The sequence below is a fragment of the Bombus flavifrons genome, chromosome 5, assembly GCF_040668555.2.
Source record: "Bombus flavifrons isolate JBK064 chromosome 5, iyBomFlav1_principal, whole genome shotgun sequence".
NCBI classification, from domain to species: Eukaryota; Metazoa; Arthropoda; class Insecta; order Hymenoptera; family Apidae; genus Bombus; species Bombus flavifrons.
The window spans coordinates 9399910-9421756 of record NC_138446.1 but is presented as its reverse complement, the minus strand read 5'-3'; the positions used below and the strand labels follow the sequence as shown (position 1 = coordinate 9421756).

Below are 21847 nucleotides of genomic sequence, written 5' to 3'. Positions count from 1 at the left end.
CAGGGAAACTTGGAACGCGTTGAATAGGTATGTTTACTTTATAATTTCTTAAATCAGGATTCTCTTGCGCCATAATTTACCAGCTAATCGTATTTGCAAACTGTATACAGGGTGGTTGGTAACTGGCGGTACAGGCGGAAATGGGGTGATTCTACGCGAAAAAAGAAGTCGAAAATAAAGAATAAAAATTTTTTTTTTTTAATTTTTCCATCGAGACAACGATCTACAGTGAGATCCGTTATAACGAGACGCGATAAAGTGCACGCGTACCGAGCGAAAATTCAAAGTCGATTTTCTCGAAAACAAAGCCTCAAACGAAAAATTTTTATTCTATATTTTCGACTTCTTTTTTCGCGTAGAATCACCCCCTTTCCGCTTGTACCACCAGTTACCAACCACCCTGTATACTAAACTGCTCTTTTATAATTTCGTTATTTTCATCGGCATCTTACTTCATCTTCGAGAGCAAAATTTATTTGTAGAATCGTGCTCTCCTACAATTTTACTATTTTTTTTTTCTCAACAATTTCGGAATTCTTCTTCAAGGGAATGATCTATTTGTAGAAATTTGTTACTGTTACGTAAGAGCAATTATTAGCGTCGATTACTTGTAACTTACAATTAGTTAGGTCCGTGCAAGAAAATCTAGACATCGCGAATTTTTCTAATTCTCTGGAGATGTTCAAATTAGAAATAGACAGAGTGGAACACGCGATTTTCTGAAAGGTGCGCTGAAATTGACAACTCGTTAACTTTATTTCTTCAAGAACGTGTCAAGCTAAACGTCTTATCGAAAGATACGACAATTCTCGTTTACGAAATTAGCCTCGCGGAACACGAGGAAAGATTTCTTCCAACGTATCGAAAATTATTTCATCCCGACGATTTTATTCCAACGTTGAAAAAAGACGTAAGAAAGAGCGAAGGCCGAGCTTAAAAGAAAAATCAGCGTACCTTAAGAGAAAAAGAGGAAAATTCTAAAGCATTGGTTCCCGTTCCTTTTTCGCAGCGTCGATCGATCTCCATACATCTGGAAACGTTCCTCTGCCTCTGAAATTCCTCCTCCAACCCTCGTTCCAACAAAAACATCCCCCGAGACAGGTATCCGGAGTTCCATAGAAATGGCGGAAAAGCATGGTACGTTCCGTTCTCTGTCCATGCTCCGGCTCTAACCTGTGCTGTAGCATTGTATAAAGCGCAAGCCTCGTCCTGTAGTAGGTGCCTCCCTGCTCCTCCTCGCCGCACTATTGACGGGAGTTTTAATAAAAGTACCCCCACCAGGAAAGCTAAACGTCGCAGTGGAAGGACCCGGTGAACGCCGAGCCAAGAAGATATTGGGTAAAGCAAAGATCGTAAGGACACTTACAGACATCGGGCCCGGGCGAAATTTCGGAGCAGATTGAGACCACCGACGCTTTACTCTCCCCCATGGCGACTACAGTAATCGTAATTTTCGCAGTGACGGCTACGCCGAAATTCTCGTTTAACGACACAGCGAAAATCTATTGCGCGCATCCGGTTCGTACGACGGCCAAGTTTTTCCGCGTTTCCCAAGCTTTTTTGCAAGTTGATTTATCGACGTTGGTCTTCCGGTTTTTATCTGAAATATCACAAGTTAGATATAGGTAGCGAAATGATTGAAAGCCGGAGGAAGATACGCGATGATAGATGTAGATAGATTGAAAGAAATAAAGCTACACTTGAATGTGTAATGTAAATTATTTTCTAGACGTAGAAGGGAATATACGCTGTGAGATGAGAATGCGGACGGGTGTGGGTTTGGGGTAGTGTTGGATGGTGTAAGAGCTGTGTCGGAATGAGCGAGAACTAGAAATATGTAAGCCAAGACCTGTTCGTAGGCTGTGAAGCGGAAAAATAAATAAATTAAAAGTTAGATATCAGTATGGCGAGTAGATTGCGGATTTTTATGAATTTACGGCAAATTTAAATATACAGAAGTATACATATAATATTGGAAAAATAGTAGCATTCGTTGGAATATTTAGAAGATGAAAGATATTTCTCTTCTCGATTCAGTTTCTCTCAAGATTATTATTTATAGAGATTCGAATTACTATAAATATATTCACAGTGGAATGAATTTTTCATTTATTCAATATGTGTTGATTATCGCGGTAGCTTTAACCAGACCAAACTTCGAATCGATGATCAAAGAAAGTCGACGCACAGGGAATGAACAAGATATGGTACGATCGTTGAAAACGAATTCTCAATGGATGAATCGTCACTAGATCACGCTCTAGTGCGGCGTAATACAAGGTGGCGAGATCGTCCTTTGAATATAAACCCCGGGACCATTATGACGCCTCGTCGATCCCATAGAAAGACGAGTCTCGGTTCCAGTGGATCCTCCAGACAACAACCACCGATCCATCGTTTCCACTATTCACAGACGGCCTCTGTATTTGACCACAAACTGTTTTAATCCCTCTGTTACTTCTATTTGCGTTTCTCAAATCGTTGAGCAATATCCGCTCGCTCGTGATCCGATGTTACGTGGCCTGGCCACTCTTTAGCCGTCATCGTAGCTGGATGTATCGATCTCTCGATGAATCCACGCCCTATGCATACGATTTGAAGAAACTGAGAATGCAATTGTTGGGAAAGTGGAACGAAAATGGGAAAAATTTGCGATCGTTCGGGGAGAAGCGAAAGGGAAGAAGTAGCGTGCAAGTGACGTTTAGGTAACCCTTTATCGAAGTAGAATGGAGAAAGGAGTAGACAGTTTTATATTTTAGAGGCTACCATGGATAAGATGTCACCTTATCTGAACTTTCCGATCGTATGTACTGTACCGTACAGAATAATTTTCTTTATATTTAGTATTGAATAATATTAAAATGTTTCGTTCTACTTACTTATCTTTGTTAATTTTTTAATTTAAAAAAGATTTGCTGCGGTGAACTTTCGCTCGTGACAGTTCTTAAACATTACGTGATAGGTGTCGATTTACGATCTGACGATTTCATAGGGAAGAAGGGAAATATTACTTTCGATCGATCTTGATAAATCAGCTGAAGTATTCAGTTGCTTGTGTAATTATATAATTGTAACAATTATGTAATTGTTGATAATTAAGCCTCGTCGTACGGTTCTTCAAATTACGTTTCATAGCACAGTATCTTAATTAGACAGAAAAACGGATACCTCGATTAAACATCCAAAAGAAATTTGTGCAAAAGAAAGAAGAGGATAGAAATAGAAGCAGAAGCAAACTGAATTGTTATTAGAGATGTTTCTATGGCAATATAAATATACAAAGATGCAGATGATGTAAATTGAACAGGACGATTAGTCAGAGATCGGTCAGGATTATCTGACCATTGGTTCTTACATTTGAGAATGGAACCTGTACGAAGTAAGAAAGAACACAGTGAAACACCTGTGATTAGTTTGCGAGCTTCAGTGGAACAGTGCGGTTAGTCGATAGTTAAGCAAACACGAGAACTTCGTGGCTAATAGTGTGTCAAATCTAGCGAGGATAATCGGTGAAGGCCCGTCAGCTGTGTCCACAACGATACTTTTTGCTCTTGTCTTTTAAACATCCCAAAGCAGTTGATTTATTGACTCGTACGTACTATCAGGTGATCGTCTTATCAGCTTTCTGATCATCGTCGCTGTCTATCAAATGGTCATTGAATTACTCATCCCCGTTTTTTAATATTTATTCGTTCTCAAAAATGGGAATCAATTTTTTTGGTTGTCGTCGGTCGTCCAACGATGATGGAATTATTCCCCTTTTTTTACCTTTGATTACTCCTACAAATGAGAATTAGATTTTCTAAAAAACTAAGTCAATAGAATTATGTCTTTCTTATTAAACGAAAAATTAAAAATTAAAAATATTATGCAAATCCTTTGTATTCTTGCAAGCTTCACGTCGGGCAAGGAAATCTGCTAATGTTCTTCTCATTACGCTGCACTAAACAAGAATCCGATTTCTTCTTACAACCCCAATGTAAAAAAAAGCAGATCAACAAAATATAAAAAAAAATAAATTCTACTAATGTTTCTCTTCCTGCGTTACGCTAGAACAGTATCCGAAAGGAAGGAAATTAATCAAATCCTTAAAATCTCCTCTTACAACCTCGATATTAAAATAAAATAAAATTCGATAACGTAAATTAACTAAAAGAAAAAAGAGAAAAAATGAGAAACTGTAAGTGAAATGTTGCGTTAACATAACATCGGCCGTTAACAGATTAATCCTTGAGCGCGTGCACACGAAACCTTCAAGTCGAATGAACTTTCATCGCTACCGAAGGTTCGGCCGAACTTAACGGCCGACCGGGATAAGGTTAAAGGTTATCGTTCGAGGAACGACGAAAGAGGGAACGCGTAGCCATGAGGCTTGTTTTATGGCTCCGCCCTCGGTACTCTTGCTATTCCACCCCCGCGAGTGTGACATGCGCGTTCGCAGCACCCCACGACGGTTCTCAAACTCAATTCTCTTCCACTGAAACTGAGACTATCTCGTTGAATAATCCGGGATTACCGAACGAGTGATTTTTTCCCAAATTTTGGGGACAATCGCAAATTGATGGACGACCATCGTTAGAACAGATGGAATTACGATTCGTTAAGTGTTCATGGGTCCGCGTTGCGTTCCATTGATCTTACACCTGGTTCTAAACGCTTCTGTGCCAAGGTAGATGAGGATCGAGAAGTTCCACGTTCTTTTTCGTATCGAGCTTATCAGTTAAGGTTGGAATTATCGACGACTAAGGCGTGAAATTTGTACCAATTGGAACGAACACGAGTATAGGAAATGAAACTTGTGTGAAGAAATATGCAGTGCAAAGTGAAGGAGAGACTTTGATTTAGATATCAGGTTGTCCCAAAAGATTGTCATCGTGTTATTACGTTTTATTAGTAACCACGTGCGCAAGAAATCGTCTTTCTACGGTCATTTGTCGTCAAAAAGTAACATACATTTTTATTAATTTTATTAGTCTTGTACTTTTCTTTGTTACAGCAATTTCATTACATTTGTATTCTAACTCATCCTATCACACATAGTATATCCACATATAGCGTCTTTTTTTCAGACACTTCTATAACTATGTTTTTAATTGAATTTATTTAATTTGTTTAATTTAATTGTTCATCACAATTTCATACACTTACTGCGGTACATTCTTAGAAATTCTAATGACTCTTTGTAAAATATTAGGTTCTGCCAGAAGCTTCTTTCGTTTTGTAAGGAAATAATAGGTGCACGACAATTTTTGTTACAACAACACAAATGTTTTGTTTTGTTGAATAAAATGGACCATACGCAATTCGACAAAATAATATAAAACGAAAAATGTTGCGCATCTATTATTTCCTTACAAAACGAAAGAAGCTTCTGGCAGAACCTAATATTTTATAAAGAGTCATTAGAATTCCTAAGAATGTACCGCAGTAAGTGTATGAAATTGTGATGAACAATTAAATTAATCAAATTAAATAAATTCAATTAAAAACATAGTTACAGAAGTGTCTGAAAAAAAGACGCTATATGTGGATATACTATGTGTGATAGGATGAGTTAGATACAAACGTAATGGAATTGCTGTAACAGAGAAAAGTACGAGACTAATCGATTAATAAAAATGTATGTTACTCTTTGACGACAAATGACCATAGAAAGACGATTTCTTGCGCACGTGGTTGCTAATAAAACGTAATAACACCATATCATCATATACCATCATATACCAATATCTAAATCTCAACAAAGAAAGAAACACTTTAATGTAATCTTTTTCAACCGATAAACCAATCTTCTGTAACATTCTATACACATGATCAACTCAGAAGATCATCCACCTCTACCAAAACATCCAAAAGATCCAAAACCTATCAACCAACAAATGAACAATAAATCTAAACACGTTAGACAAGCATCTTGATCCGATGATATCTCTGTTCCACCGACTGGTAAACCGATCAGTCTGCATAATGTGATTTAAACGTCACCCTAACGAGATCAGGTTCGGCCCCAAGGTTCGGCTCGCTGCAAGGTCGACGCGAGCGAAGGGTGCAAAACGATTAATCCGTGACTTTTCGTCCGAAGCGGGATCGAAACGTACCGTTATATCCTTTGGTGTAGGAAACGGGACGAGGGAGCCAGCTGTCGACAGGGTAGCGGCTGCACGTACAATATCACCGTGGCTTTTGGGGGATCCAAGATGACGGTCCTCTCTTCCGTCGTGTTACGCTTTAGGGAGTCTCTCCTCTGGCGTCAGCTTGCGAGGGAAGAAACGAACTGGCTGACCCTGCGGACCAACCCATGGAAAAACTGTCCCTTCGCGCGGTTATTGATGTATCAGCGATACGATATCGCAGGAAAGAAAACTAACGCGTTTGTGCAAGATGAAACTCGCGTATTAACGCGTTCATTGTCACGTAAATTTGATATATTTTAACCTGAACCGCCTGGGAATCGCGATAGATCGAAATATATCGTAGCGTGACATTCAATTTCGCAAAACATTATACTGTGTTACGTTTTATTGTGTTTTTATTAAACCATTCGTTTTTAGAAATTCTTCAGTCGGTGAAATCTGCCTAATTTTCATCGTCGTAAGAGACTTGTTGCTAGTAACACGTGCGTCATCGATGATCACCGTGACATTCAACTCGAGTAGAAAGTTCCAGCTTTGGAGAATTTATGTTTGGTAGCCTTGAGTTTGAATAGGATTTTTGTAAAAAGGTGGCTACTGGTTTACAACACGAGAACACGATCAACGGTGGTTTCAAATCACACGTTGTGCTAATGTACGAATGCCTGATTATTGGACGAAAGTGGTTTCGAATGCGGAGCCTCGTGTTATCCTCAGGTGAAAGTTGCAATTTTACGGAACTTATGTTTGGTAGTCTTAAGAATTTGTAGAATTTTCTACACTCCTATGGAGACTCGATTTTCTTGAATTTTTGAATGCTTGGTGTCTTGGAGGTAAGTCGATCTTCAACTCGGAGAAGGATGAAAATGGATAAGTGTGCGATTGTGTTTCGTTTTTCCAAACGTTTGGTCGAAATTGTGCAATTTGAAAAATTTGTGCTTAATGATCTTGGGTATTTTGCGAAAACTTCCAGGGAGTTTTCCAAGTTTCGAATGCTCGGTAGTCTCAGGACTTTAAACTTTAACTCGTAGAATGAAGCAAATTCTTGACTGATCTTTGCATAATCTCGACAGTCGCGAAAGAGAATTCATTTCCTTGGAAGTCGTACAAAAAAGTCCATTAAAGATCCATTAATAAACATGTATGTGCAAATCTATTCGTTTAATTTGCATCCAGATAAAACAATAAAAAAGATACCAGAACTTAATCCTGTCTCGAAACCGTATCACGATCATATCTTCGTAATAAACAGAAAAGACGACGATACGTATTTCCATAACTGTCACTACAGCCGTGTTGGATCACATTCTTTTTATTTTTAACTTACGAACTTACGTCGCTAGTTTTACATAAAATATACTTAATCGATACAACTGCGCATAATATACTCGTGATGCCGAGAAAAAATATATTGCACGTATGCTACATTCTCTGACGTCTTATATTTTACTTTGTATAGTGCGCGAGACATCTTTGTGATTGCAGAACGTAGAATATCGTAACGCGTCCTTAAACAGGCTGAAAAATACATTTTCTCTTGTACCAAGCTCTTTCTTTCTGTCTTAACAAGCGACAGGGTGTATCCATTAAAAACAAAAAAGATTCTTCCAAACGGAAGAACGAAATATTTCCTCGATATCCGTCCTCCAATTTATATTACGGTGTCTTTCTTAAAACAAACTTAACGCACTCATTCTCGTACATCGAATCGAAAATATTCGTTTCTCCGGACAAAATTGCATACGATGCACACACGCGCGCACACTCTCGTTTTATGCACGTTTCTTTCGCGACAACACGAAGTCACGTGCCGCGTCTTTCATTTTTGTAACAAATATATCTCTATACATATTATATGTATCTAATATAATAGAACTTCTGCAAACGGCTGCAAAATATTTCATTTTCAGCAAAGGTTCAAAGGTTTTAAAGACACGACTCCTTCCTCTCCTTCGTTCGTAGAAAACTATACTCTCTGTTTCTTCCTCTCGCGTTTTTCTTTTTCTCTCGACGAACACGACGATTCCGTTGCTTTTTGTCGAAGCAACCAATCGATTCTTCCGTTTTGTTATCCTACAAAAAGTTCTTCGAATAAATGCAGAAAATACACGTTTCACTGGAAACGAGGGCTCGTTGGAGATCTGCGACACGAGAGCCAGCACGCAGACCTCCCTTTAATATCAAAACGATCAGATCCGACTGTTTCGCGAATATCAATGTATAAAGTTCCCTTGGAACCGGAAGTCGACAGAAGTACATATGTACAATTAAGCCATCAAGTTACTTACACGACCACGAATAAATTAATCGGTAGAAACAAGCTGTAGCCTGTTTATCTATTCAGGTCCCATAGTCATCACCGCGTACAATTTTAATTAAGATCAGTGTATAATTTTTAAACAGAGCAAGCAAATGGTACGTGTATTTTTATTTGCTTACTTTTTTTTAAGTACTCGTGTTTTATTTACTTGTTTTTATAAGTATTTGTATTGCACATTATATATATATATATATAACATTTATATTTGTATGTATATGTGTATCCAAATGATTATACAAATGTCGACTTTGTTACAAAATTTGCTCTTTTTCTCTCGTTTTTAAAATAAGAAAGAGACAATACAATTAATTGATTGTATATTTAATTGAATATTCGACATGGTCAAACGGCCTTGAGTAACCAGTTGCTCATAAACAGGCTACAGCAGTGAGTATTTATGCAAAAATACAGAGTGTTTCAAATAACCAGAACCTTATATAAAAATCGTTTCTTCGATTCTTACTTCGCAATATTTCCTCTCCCTTTGAAGAATCTATGTGATTCGTTCTGCTTATATGAAACAGCCTGTACACTTCTAATCAACTTAGAAGTTCTAGGAGAACGACGTCGGGTTTCTCTCGAGTTCACGAAAGAACGACAATTAACGTATAATTAAATAGCGAACAACTGTTGTCCTTGAAACTCATCCCTTAGATTAATTATATACGATATGGTATAAATTACACAATTATAATTTAACGTATAATTCACAATTATACCCAGGCGTTTCTCTTTCTCACGAGACACAGTAGAGGACAATTTCTGATGCAATGAAGAAGGTACGACAGAGTACAAAAGCGAGGAGGAAAAGGATAGGCAAATACCTGGATATTCTTGGAGAAAAAGCAGGACGCTGCTCTAACAGGATTCTACCGTGGCTTCGTTTCAATTCCCGGACGTAAAACCATCGTTCCTTCGTGTTAATATTTGCGACGCTCGGCGTCGTCAAAGCCGCGTCTCCTGCTGTTCCAAGCCTCACAGATATCTTCCGTCTAAACATACTCTGTTTACTTCCTGAGGAAATTCTTAGACGCATGTCGTGAAACGAGCAATACAATTTTTAATTAAGAGATCTGTGGACGAACGTTGCCAGTAGATAGAGTCTCTCGATGACGCAACACGTGCGTCATTGCAGGAGCGATCATTGGACGATGTTGTTCTTTCCAAATGACAATCTACTTCGATCGTTAATTTTCTGGTCTGTTAAAGGAGAAATTTAGATTTGAATTAATTAGATAAATCTCAAATGATTTGAAATGTCGAATCGAATAAACCGTGTGGGTTGAGATTTGTAGAGCTGCACGTGTGTTTGTGATAGATCAGATTAAAATTCAGGTAGCTTGGCTTGATCTTCCATGAGTTAAGCTTGAGTTTCTTTTTGCTGGATCCCATAAGCCCACGGTTAAGTTCTTTATATTAAAGTTGGATTGGGATGTGTTCAAGTTAAAATTAATTGAACTTGATGGGGTATTAACTGTTGGTCTGATCAAGTCTCAGTTTAATCCGTGTTAATTGGACTTAATTAAGTGCACGTCGATTAAGTACTATTTCTACTTCTCAAGTAGAATCTATCTTTTCCTTGTATGTTCTTAGTATGCAACAAGTCACAAAAATTCAGAACTAATGTCTCATTATCCTAGTGAAGACTTCCATCGTATCTTCCTGTTTGTCAAATTACCCAAGAAAAATAGTTTCTTTAATTATACGATTGATAAGGAAACGTGGACTTTTTTTTTTTTAGTAAATTAGTTCCCTCAAATGTCTATCGCCAGAAATAAAAATTGTTCTAGATTAGATAAAACAGTGAAACTATTAATGCATATATTTCCCAGTCGAAAATTATGCATAAAATTTCTGAAGTCAGTAACAAGAGTAACAATAAATTCAATTTCACTTATAAATTAGATTAGAACTTATTTTTCCTATTGAAAATAAGTTGAAAATAAATCAGAGAATCTTAAATAACATCCCAGTCCTTTTAATATCTAATAGCACAAATGATTATCAAAACTCTCGCTCCTAATTAATTTACAACTGCCCGTGTCGTCCTAATAATATCCTTAGGAACTTTCGTTTTCAATTCTTCTTCTTTGCTTTCATCTCCAAATATCGTCTGACAAGGCAAACGACAATGCACAAAACAATGGACAAAAATGACTTGTTATTCCAGTTCCTTCAGGTTCTTTTAAACCATCAATAGTTAACTTCCCATGGTACTTCCATCGTCAAGGTTCACAAAAATCGTAAAACGAGGTGTATCGATATATACAAAGACGTAACTGAACCTCGACGAAGGGACAAAACTTAATTCGGTGATTGTGAATCACAAATCGAAGAACTTTTATTCAATTTGTGATTCTTGTTAAAACACACTCAAAATTGACGTGTACGATTCGAAAACCCGAATTTACAGACGTAAACGCGTTAAACTGAACTGGTTTTCGGCAAAGGTTTCAGCTTCAACTCTCGTCGTTGCTCGTGGTAGTCTTGGAAACAGGGAACGATGCAGAGGTTGGCTTGACATTCCGGACAATGATACTTCGTTTTCCTTCGAAGTGTCCTCCCGTGGGCGTCTATCGTGTTCCAGCAGTGCTTGCAACCCAGAGCTGGCCCTGGCCGTAACACTGGACAGTGACCGAATCGTAGGTCTCCTGTATTCTCTCGAGATTCCCTGCCCGTCGTCTGTAACAAATTTATACTTTTTTATCAATTAGTTTCATAATTGCTCTAACATTTTGTCTATAGACGCCTGCCAATGAAAATCATCCCCTTGGAACATGTAAATGAAGAATTTCTATTTGAATTAAAATTCTTCTCACTTAAGCCATAAATCATACATATACGTTCCAAGGAGGTCCAATTTTTCAATAACTCAATACATTAATATGACAATGATAGAATAGAATAAATACAAATAAATAAACATTACAAATCTTCAACTAAAAGTAACCAAAGTATCTTCTCAGAAAATATTTCGTAGTATAAATAATATATTTTTCTTGAAACTATTTATACAAGTCCTCTTCGTTTAATAAGCCATAGTTTTACCAAACTGTTTCTCTCTAAACGTCGCAACCTTAGGATACCCTCGAACGATCAACATATATCGTTAATATTTCAAGCTTCTCAACTGAGAGGATCGATACATATCGTCAATACAATACCGTCAATATTTATTGATAAACTACATTTTCGTCGAGAATCTTGAAATATCAACATTATCATTGATCGTCTGTACACTCTAACGCTTAAATCCCAATGCTATCACCTAACAACTGAACTGCGAATGTTTATGCTTCATAGCTTTATAAGCACAACTAAGGAAATCCAACTTACAGAGAAATTTGTTTCGCTCGCTATGCATCGTATCAAGTACGTATTCTACTTTGAACAATCTATATGTGTGCGCTTTTAAATCCTTCGTAAGTGCATAAACATCCGCATTCTACTATTAAATATACCATACTTGTGGAGATGAGGAACTCCGCCTAAGTTCCGTGGTTTTCACCCTCAAGCCAGATGATGTGGACCCTGCGGTAGTCTCCGTAGTAGTTGTAGCGATAGTTGGTTCCTCTTTGATTTCCTCTTCCGTTTTAACAACAGGCGCCGGTTCCACAACGATCGATGGACTGGTGGTCCTCCTGGGGAACTCTGGGTTCGAGTGTTGCCTGTGTATCCAGTAATTCCCACTGCTGGATTGTTGCTGACTAGACAAGAGCGGATGAGAGTGTTGCTTCATCAAATAGGATGGCTGAGGCACGGTCAACAGGTTCGTCGAGGTGGTCACCGTCAACAGACTAGGCTGGTTCACCAGAATCGGTTGCGGTGGCGACGAGATTCTCGTTTCCTCCCAGCTCCTCGACGTCTGTGGCAGGTTCAACGTCGGCGCCGTCATATAGATAGAAGACGAGACGATATGAGGTGAAGATGTCTCGCTGTCTGGCGACAAATGATTCGATTCCTTCTTCACCCGGGGCTGACGCAACAGACGACACCTCTTCGGGCCTACCTGCTTACAGACTACTGGAACGGAAAGGAAAACGATGTTAGAAGTTGAGATTAGAGGTGACATGGATGAAAGTGGACACTTAAAACAAAGTCTTTTCAATTTTTTTTTTAAAGCGTCCATGATGTTTTATACGCGGAGGAGGGGATAATTTATTAAATGCGGTAATTGTGGCGATTTATTTAGTAATTAGTAATTGGCTGAGTACTATAGTTTGTCCATCATAATTATAATTTTATTATCTAACTTCCTGCTGAGGATAGTCTAATTAAACTAAAATAGATAAGAAAGACTCGATGTTTTGTGTTTCTAAAAATATTTTATGAACAGTTTGATAAAACGTACCGTAATAGATATATACAATTTTGCTGCAAATATAGAAACTAATAAATATTATTTATCAATAAAGTTGTATATAAACGATATACAAGATCATGAGAGGAATGAGAGAATTCAATGACCATGAGTAATTAAATTAATTTTGAACAAACTATAGCGCTGAAACTACTCAACACTCACAATTAGGTGATAGTGGTTAAAACGTGCTCTTCGTGTATGCAAACGACAAAATTTCATTAATATGCGGGCACAGATATTTCCTGCTGGAAGAGTTAGATGGTAGTTCGTAAATAAAAAAGTTTATTTTTTATATAGGAAAGTCGCTACATAAATAAAGATCTAAAAAACGGATATCTTACGTGAACAGAGTCGTAAACCTGGCCAGAAACAACTTTTAATTCGTTCTTCCTTCACGTGATTTATTAAAGGCGTTATACAATAACATTGACACATCAAAACTCGACTCTCTGCATATAAAATTCGGTACCGATTTTAAACTAATTGCTTTTTTTTACACCTCACTTATTTATTCTGTTTTCCTTTTTTTTTTACGAAGTATCAATGTTTAAGATAGTGTACATTACGATCAACATTTCTTTAACATTCTATATTCATCTATCGTTTTGTACAGACGTTCGGAACGAAAACAGGAAACAGCGAAACGCGCTCGATTTTCGCTAAAGATTTCATTGAGATTTCATGTCATCGATGTAAAAATTTCGGGAAAAAATTTCGGTTCCTACGTACATTTTACAATTCAACTATTTTACAATGCAATTACTTTGTGAATTGATATTTTCATTATTAGCCTAATTTATAGAAACGAAGACAGAGGAACAAAAATTTGCAAAAATCTTTTGCAAATCTTTCGTTATTTAGTTCATGTACGAGTTAAAAACGTGGATCTCCAACTCTATTAAATGCCAAGTACGCAAAAATGAGTGATAGTACTCGTTCGTACATATAAACAAAAAAATTGTGTTATGTACATTGTCGTTAAAATTCATTTGCGTCTATTTAAATGCTAAACAAGAAGATAGTATTCGTTTTAATTCTAGCGTCGTAATATAATATTTTCTCCCTTCAATGGAACACTTATAGATCATTCTCTCTTCCTATTTAAACATAAAACGAGGAAAATTATTATACAATTAATTTTGTCGAGAAACTTTAATCCTTGCCTATTTTAAAAAATATCGTAAGTTTTCGTAGTAAAAGGAACTAAAAAATCGAATATTAACATTAACTAAAATCATTTCTCCAAGAAAATTGAAAAAAATTCTCGAACCATCAATGATAAGTTGTCACATCGTACGCATTTCTATTTTTCAATACATGCATTACTTTCTTGTATTCCCTTCCTCTTTTCTTTTGCTCTTTAGGTTATACATGTAATTGTACGTTAACAGATCGACGAGTTAATCAGGAAAACGTTTGTTCCCGCGGATATTGCACTTAATTAGCACTTATAGGTTACAACATCCTAAATCAATCGGAACTATGCATGTAAATAATATATATATTGATATTATATATTAATTACATAGTTAAAAAAAAAAAAACAGAATTTACCAATGAAAATTGCGATAAATTTTGATGAAATTGAATACAATTAAATTGTACATTTAATCCTTCGTAAATATCGAAGAACAATTCGAATACGTTAAAAAATTACCTGATTTTCGGTTAAAACGAAATACAGTACAAGAACTTCACAGTATTTGTACTAAAGTGATCCTGCACGCTAATAATCGTGCTACTATACCCTGTAGCCTGCAGCCTCTATGTACAGGGTGTGCTATAAAATGTCTCATTCGATATACAGCAATGTTTTAATGATTACCAGACGCGATATTCCTCCCAATTGCATGAAAGTCATCCCCACCACTGGGGGCGATAACCCTCCTTAACAGGTGCTGGCGTTTCCTTTGACACATACCGCTAAGTTCGACGACTAAGTGTAGTGTAATTTGATCCGAATGCAAATTTCTACGAAACAATACTAATTTAACAATGGCAATTGTTAATCTCTGATTTTTTGAAAATCGAATTTTTACTAACGTATTTATAAGTTTTTTTCTGATTAAGAAAACATATACGAAATATTTAAAATCTTTTTTATATAGATATTTAATGCGCGAAAAAATATAAGTTAATGCCATTAAATAAATACATATGTTTTAAATTGTATTGTATTTGATCTGATTCCAGTCAGAAAAACCTGATAATTAATAGAAGTTTTACTCATAAAAAATTAAAGATAAAAATATTTCATCGTTGCGCTAGTATTATGTAACTTTAAACCAATAGATATGTTTCTTTCTTTTTCTTTTCTTCCTCTGTCACTCACATTATCGCCCTCTACATTCGACAAAACAACGCATCCGTATCTATACTTAGGATCAAGTCCCGCAAATAAACGATAATTGCAGGCCGTGTCACCTGATTTTCTGGCAATTATTGTGACATTACAGTATTGCAAAAACAACGAGAATTATATTTGAATGAAATGTTACATGATATCGCAGATACAGCGGTAAACTACTTTTTCGACTGAATCACCAGGATTCACAGACATTTTCTTCACTTCGTAATTGAATTAACCTTACAATTATGTATTTTATGAAACACCCTGTATAATAGAATTTTTTACGCGGAATAATCCGTCGAAAATTTTGAACAAATTCTTTTAAACAGTGCAACCTTCACAAAAGCTGTTATACTCGTTACAAAAAATATAAACGAGTTTAGATATTCTTTACAGATAATTATGATCCGTCAGAAAATGTATACTCATTTTCAACGATTACAAATTATTTGTAATACATGTATTGACGACGCATTGCGTTTCACTTCTCGCTCGTAGATAAGTCGTTAATTCCGTAGAATGTATTAACTACGTATTTTTTATATATTCTTGATCTATGTTTCACTATCGCTACTTTTATTCACTATGTACAAAAATGTCGCGGCATGGTACAGGCTAAAGTTGATAGAAAGCGAAATAATTCCGACGTATCTGCGTAAGATTATTCCACCAACTTTAGATTATATCGATATTCGCGTGAAGACCGATCGTGCATCGATAAAAACGTGAAATTAAAAAATCTTCAATAGTTCGTCCATAAATATCTGAAATTACAAACTAGCAAATATATGCTTTCAGCATATGGTCGTTCCTGCACTATCACATTCGTGTGTAATTCAAATTTCAAAACATACGATTTAAACTAAAGGAACCTGTTCCAGAATTTGTTTTCTTTTTTCTTTACCCTTCGCCGGAACTTCCGGTGCTCGATGAGAAAGAGTTGCCGTCGTCCACTCTGAACTCGTTCACTCACAATTTATTATTCTAATTGATTCCAACGAGTATCTGATGAAATTATTTATTTAGCTCTTACACAATCCTGTTTTTTCAAATCAGTGACAAGATTTCCGCTTCTTTCTAGGATTGAACCAGCCAGGAAAGAAATATGTACAATTGTTAAGAATTACAAGTCAACGAGCTCCAGCGACAACATTTTCCATTATAATATACATGTATTCATAATGTAAAAAATCTGTAGTGTATAAACTATGATATACTGACGTTTTCAGTTGTTCGAGATCATTGCGTTAGTCGAAAAGCACTTTTATAGATACGTATGAACTAGGCAAAGAAAATATCTAAAACTGTATCGTTTCTCTTCATTTAACGAGAGAATACGCATTCTCTTTCGGATGAGTATTGCCGATCTAAAATTCTTCCTCCACACGCTTGTTCGGTATTTAATACTTTTCAAGCTCGTCTATACAAGTGACCGTTGGTATCGGCGTGTCATAGCCAGTGGCTCACATCGCGTTATAGTTAACGCCGTGTAAATTGATTGGCATTGTAGTGCTGGGCAATGCGTAATCCGTATGCCTGCTATCGATGTAACCACTTAACATCGTATGAGGACTATGAGTGGTTAGCATGGTATGCGTGCTGTGGGTATTGTGTGTACTGTGTGGGGTGGTGGGAGGGCCCATGGGCGTAGGACTCTGCGAATTAACCGGCTGCGCCGACGGGGCTGGCGGTGGTGAGGAATTCACTTCTTGCTTGACCCTCGATTTCAAGCTCGGTCGATTGTTTGGGTAACCACGCTTTTTGTATTCCAGCCAAAGTGTTCGATTGTTCACGCCGAACATCCTGGCTGCTTTACAGAACCCTATACCGCCGTATCGAACGGCGTCTAACGCCCTGATAAAATTCTCGTCTGCTTGAGGATTTGTCGATCGTTTCCTTTTAATTGCGGTCTGCGGACTGGCGCAAGGACTCTGGCAGTTACTCGGGCACTGTGCCGACGGTGATGGGCCACTTGACGATGCGTGCTGCAATGTCCCGTGCGAGGAGTTCGGATAATTCGTCAGGGCGCAACTGGAACCAGTCGTGCTGGTACCAGAGTACTGATCGCTGATGGTCGAAGAAGCTGTTATTTCGGGCGTGGTAAAAGCTGATGACGCTTGGATCGACAGATTCGTTTGACACGAGGACAGAGCGAAACGTGGATATGTATGCTCCATAATAGTCCATTGCAATCCTGTGGAACAGACCGGTTCATACTTTGGTCAGAGCACAGGAATATTATTTCGTTAATGGCAGTATGTATGTTTTCATATTGGCGCAAAGATAAATACTAATTATAGGTGTATATTATATATATATATAATATATTATATGTATATATTATATATAATACTTATGAGACGTGTGTTGCCTTTTCAAATGGAATATTTAGAAATCGAATAAATAAGGATCTTTAATAGGCAAAAAGAAATTAAATATTCGTGTAGTATAATAAAATCGTGATTATTAAAAATGTATTGTTTACATATATATATAGATAGATAGATATAAATATATCGAAACCTGGTAGCGGTAATGTGTTCGTATGATAATAACAAATAAAATAGGCAATTCGGCAATAATTGGCTTAATCGTAGTAATTAGACTATAGAATCGGAAGAAGATATCTAATTGAAATGAAATGTATTGCTTTATACTACTATGTGTGTAGGAAAATAAAATAAAGATGCTAAGCTGTAAGCAGAAAAGAATGGAAATATATTTGTAAAAATTTGTGTAGAAATAATGGTATACATATGGGAATATTAAGAATAGAATATCGTGGCATGGCACAGATACATTTTAAAGCACATTTGTCATACATATTTTTGATATAGGAAAATGTGTCCAGCTTTTTATTACATGAATTAAAGGACAGAGTAAGGCACACATACACACTCAACAATGTTTAAGGCCCGATTTTACTGTCCTCTAAAAGAACATTATACATTGTGTGCTATGTATCTGTGTACCATGATGAATTTCATGAATGAGACTAGCCTTATAGAAATTTGCACTACTAATTATGATTTTTTTTTCCTCTCAACTTTCGCTCTATTTTCATGTCAAACGTCTGTTGATTTTCCTTGTGCAGTACATTTAAACGCATCTGTGCCAGCATATAATGTGTGTAAGTATCATTTGTTCGCATGCAATTTCGATACCCACCACGTTCGCTATAGATTGTGTTTCGCTACTAAACTACTAAGATATTTGTGCGAGAGACAGATACATCATGCATATTTAAAATTGAATTATTGCCGCTTGTGCATAAATAAAGAACAGAGTTACCAAATATATGTACATATATTTGGTAAAAATTGAAACAGTATTTGAAATATAAGCAATTTTTCTTTCGGACAATCTGTAAAATCTAATTATTAATAATGGCCTTAATTTTTAAGATATATATCTTTACATGTAATTAATTAAAATAATCTATATCGTATATTCTACTTATATTGTATATACAAAAACTATTCCTAATATTTTCTAGAATTACCGCTTATGATAAACTTCAAGTATTTTTTTATTGAATATATTTGAAAGTCATAAAGTTTCTTCTTATATTATTTTACAATATATGTTATAAATATTTAAATATACAAATCTATATCAAATATCCTAAAATAATCTCAAACTAATTGCACACATTAAGGAAAGTTACTTACCTTGATGTGCGGGTGGTTGTGAAGAAACTGTACTCTGTGCAACATTTCCTCCTGACTGTTGACTCACATCTTGTATTGAGCCATCACTTTGTGCGGGAGTTGTTGCCGAACTATTCTCCATGTTACTCATCTGAAATGAATGACAGTTTTATGTTTTAATACGTTATATAACAATTAACTATAATATTAATATATCAATTAATAAACATAATATTTTATGTTCTTTTTATATATAAATACTTTAGGAATAATAATATTTAATACATTCAATACCATGACGATCACCGGTAATCGTCACTGAGCTTTCCATTTACGTCTCCGAAGATCGGAGATTCTTTAAATTATTTTAAAATATGTATAATACATTGTTACTTATACATTCCTAAGATTAATATTAGTTTTTAATAGTACTAAGAAAGCATAATAAACAAGGTGCATTGGTAGACAATGTAACATTGTTTTATTCATGAACAATTTTCAAATGATTACATGGGCATATTGCGATGAACCGCATTAAAACACGGCAAGCAATAATAAGGGTTACTAGTACAATCTCCACAGAATGTGGTTACTTTTTTTGTGCGATTTTTTGCAAATTCTCGACCAAATTTCTTCACATTTTCTTCATAGCATTTTTTGCATTGTCGTCTAGTTTGTCGTGCGCTTCCATCTTTGCTTTGTATTTCGTGGCGCTTATAAGAAGTGGGGACATAAGTGACGTGAACGGAAAGTCTATATAAATATGCATTGCAATGAATATGTTAAACAAATATACTTACGATTGATATTTGATCTTCATCAATACTTCCTTGAGATTCAGTACTAGTATTAACAGGTCTTCTTAGACTTTCGCTACCTTCTTGTGAAACTATCAACGGTTCTGGTTTTACAATATTAGTGGCAACTAAAGTGATTTCATTCATTTCTTCTGGTTTCTCACCAGATCCAGATGTTGATCCTGTCGATGATTTCCTTAATCTCTTTCTGCGAAAGGATGGTGATAATGGAGAAGGGCTAGGTGAACAAGATTCCCCACGATCTCCTCCTCCAGGTTCACTACTACCACTTGGCCACTTGGTTAAAGAAGCAGTATGCATTTCTGCAAGTCCTTTTATTTTTAAACTCTCTGCAGTCTATAAAAAAAATGCAAGGAAAATTATACCAAATTACATTATTACTACTGTAATAAATATAAATGATACCAAAATAAATTCTAAAGTGTTTCAAAATACCTTTATGATAGATGGTAACTGATCCTGTGATATGTTTACTTCACCGTAGTACATAAAGTCAACCATGATTTTTAAGTCAGAGAATTTTACATCCTTTAATATGACGATTGGATGTTGACACGGATTTACAGTAAACAATGACTGAAAATATGTGCTGCATGCAGACAAAACAACTTTGTGTGCCTGAAGGTGTCTGCCTTCAGCAGCTAATGTCACATCCACCAAAGTCTCATTGTTCAACAAATTTGAAAACACCGAAATGAAATTTGGTTGATGATTGTTCCACCGCAAACAGAACTGTTGCATCGACATCACAGCAAATAGTCGAATAACTTCCAAACACTGTAACTATATCTGTAAAATCATTGTTCTCTTATTTACCCATAATGAAATATATAAATGTGAAATAATACCCATATCATATATCATTAACAAAATTCATTTCACGAGATTTCCAGAAATAAACGGCAAACAATGTTGAATAAATTTCTATCATCCTCCACAAAGATAAAAACAAAGAAAACAAAAAGCTTGCGATAAATAAAATTATTGATGAAAGTTCATATCAGTAATTATAAACATCAAACCCTCGTCAAAATGTATAATTTCCTTTACGTGGAACACAAAATTATTAAATAACTCGCGATGAAAATACAATTTATCTGCTGTCGTAATTTAACTGAAACGAGCCACTCGATGACGACAAAACTCGAATCGAATTTACCAACTTATGTCGAGGGTAAGCGAGTTGTCATTTCTAAAAAAAAACGTAGAAACTACTAGTGCAACTGTTGAAATTTATCGCAAATGATTTTTTAAGAAGATAAAACAAAAGAAAGACTGCTCAACAATACGGTTACAATCGCTTAACACACAACAAATAGATATAGACTCGTGAGGATCGCGATAAAAGGCAGACAGAGCGAAATTGCTCACTTTCAGTCCGAACAAGGATTCCTCGACGATAATATCGTGGTTAACAGGGTATCCGCTGTTGAACACGATGCACTCCGATATCGAGATTGTTTTTGGTGTTTATTAGGAAAAACAGTGTTTGCTCGACGCTGCCATATATTCGACGAAATTTTCCACAACAGACTGAGCGGTGACGCTTGTGTAATTCACAAATGACGTCATAGGCGAAAAATTAAGATATCACGTATGGCGCGCGGTAAACTCCACAAAAATCACACCGACAGATATGTTGATATCGTGAGTAAATTTCTCATACAATCGACAAATACTGAGATCTTATCAACGTGCGTCCTTAGAAAATCTAACTTGATCAATATAGCGGCCGACTCAGAGTGACATCTATCGACGATCTGTCAAAAACTACGTTTCTTGCATCTTTTGAAATATTTTTTTCTTTTTTTTCTCTCTTTTTTAAGAATTGTACATTTTTGAATGATGATAAGACAGTATGTACGATTATGAAAATACAAGTTTTTATGGGCGTTTGAATTTTTATTTCGGAGCGATTCGACGTTTTTTTAATCTTGGAAAAATACGAGTAGCTTCAAACATAATTCGATGAAATTCTTGAATTTTTAAGTTTTGAGTGCGTGAATCTAGGAAATCATAGATTATTTATAAGTAACGTATTTTAAATAATAAGTATAATATAAGGGACTACACGTATAAGATATAGAAAATAAGATATAAGAAGTTACAAAAATTTAAATTACATTTAAATTACAAAAATGTACAAAATGCGCGTAATATTCAAAAACATAAAAAACATTAAAAGTGAAGTACTTGTTATAATATTTAACAGATC

The 21847-nt window shown here is 35.9% G+C and overlaps 1 protein-coding gene across 3 annotated transcripts; it reads right to left on the bottom strand.

Annotated features, from left to right (window-relative positions):
• Positions 1–7427: 7427 nt before the first annotated feature.
• BtbVII (BTB-protein-VII) lies at positions 7428–21575 on the bottom strand. Of its 3 annotated transcripts, none has more exons than XM_069113905.1 (6): positions 21004–21575; positions 20068–20421; positions 19615–19968; positions 18836–18965; positions 11918–12474; positions 7428–11133 (listed from the first exon to the last, which is right to left on the bottom strand). In XM_069113905.1, the coding sequence occupies exons 2-6, from the start codon at positions 20377–20379 to the stop codon at positions 10876–10878; spliced, it is 1611 nt and encodes a 536-aa protein (XP_068970006.1). In that variant the 5' UTR covers positions 20380–20421; positions 21004–21575; the 3' UTR covers positions 7428–10875. The 3 variants fall into 3 exon arrangements, with proteins under 3 accessions (XP_068970006.1, XP_068970007.1, XP_068970008.1); XM_069113906.1 differs by having other exon boundaries at positions 11918–12471; XM_069113907.1 differs by lacking the exons at positions 7428–11133; positions 11918–12474 and adding an exon at positions 15116–17358 and having other exon boundaries at positions 21004–21559.
• Between the last annotated feature and the right edge of the window lie 272 nt (positions 21576–21847).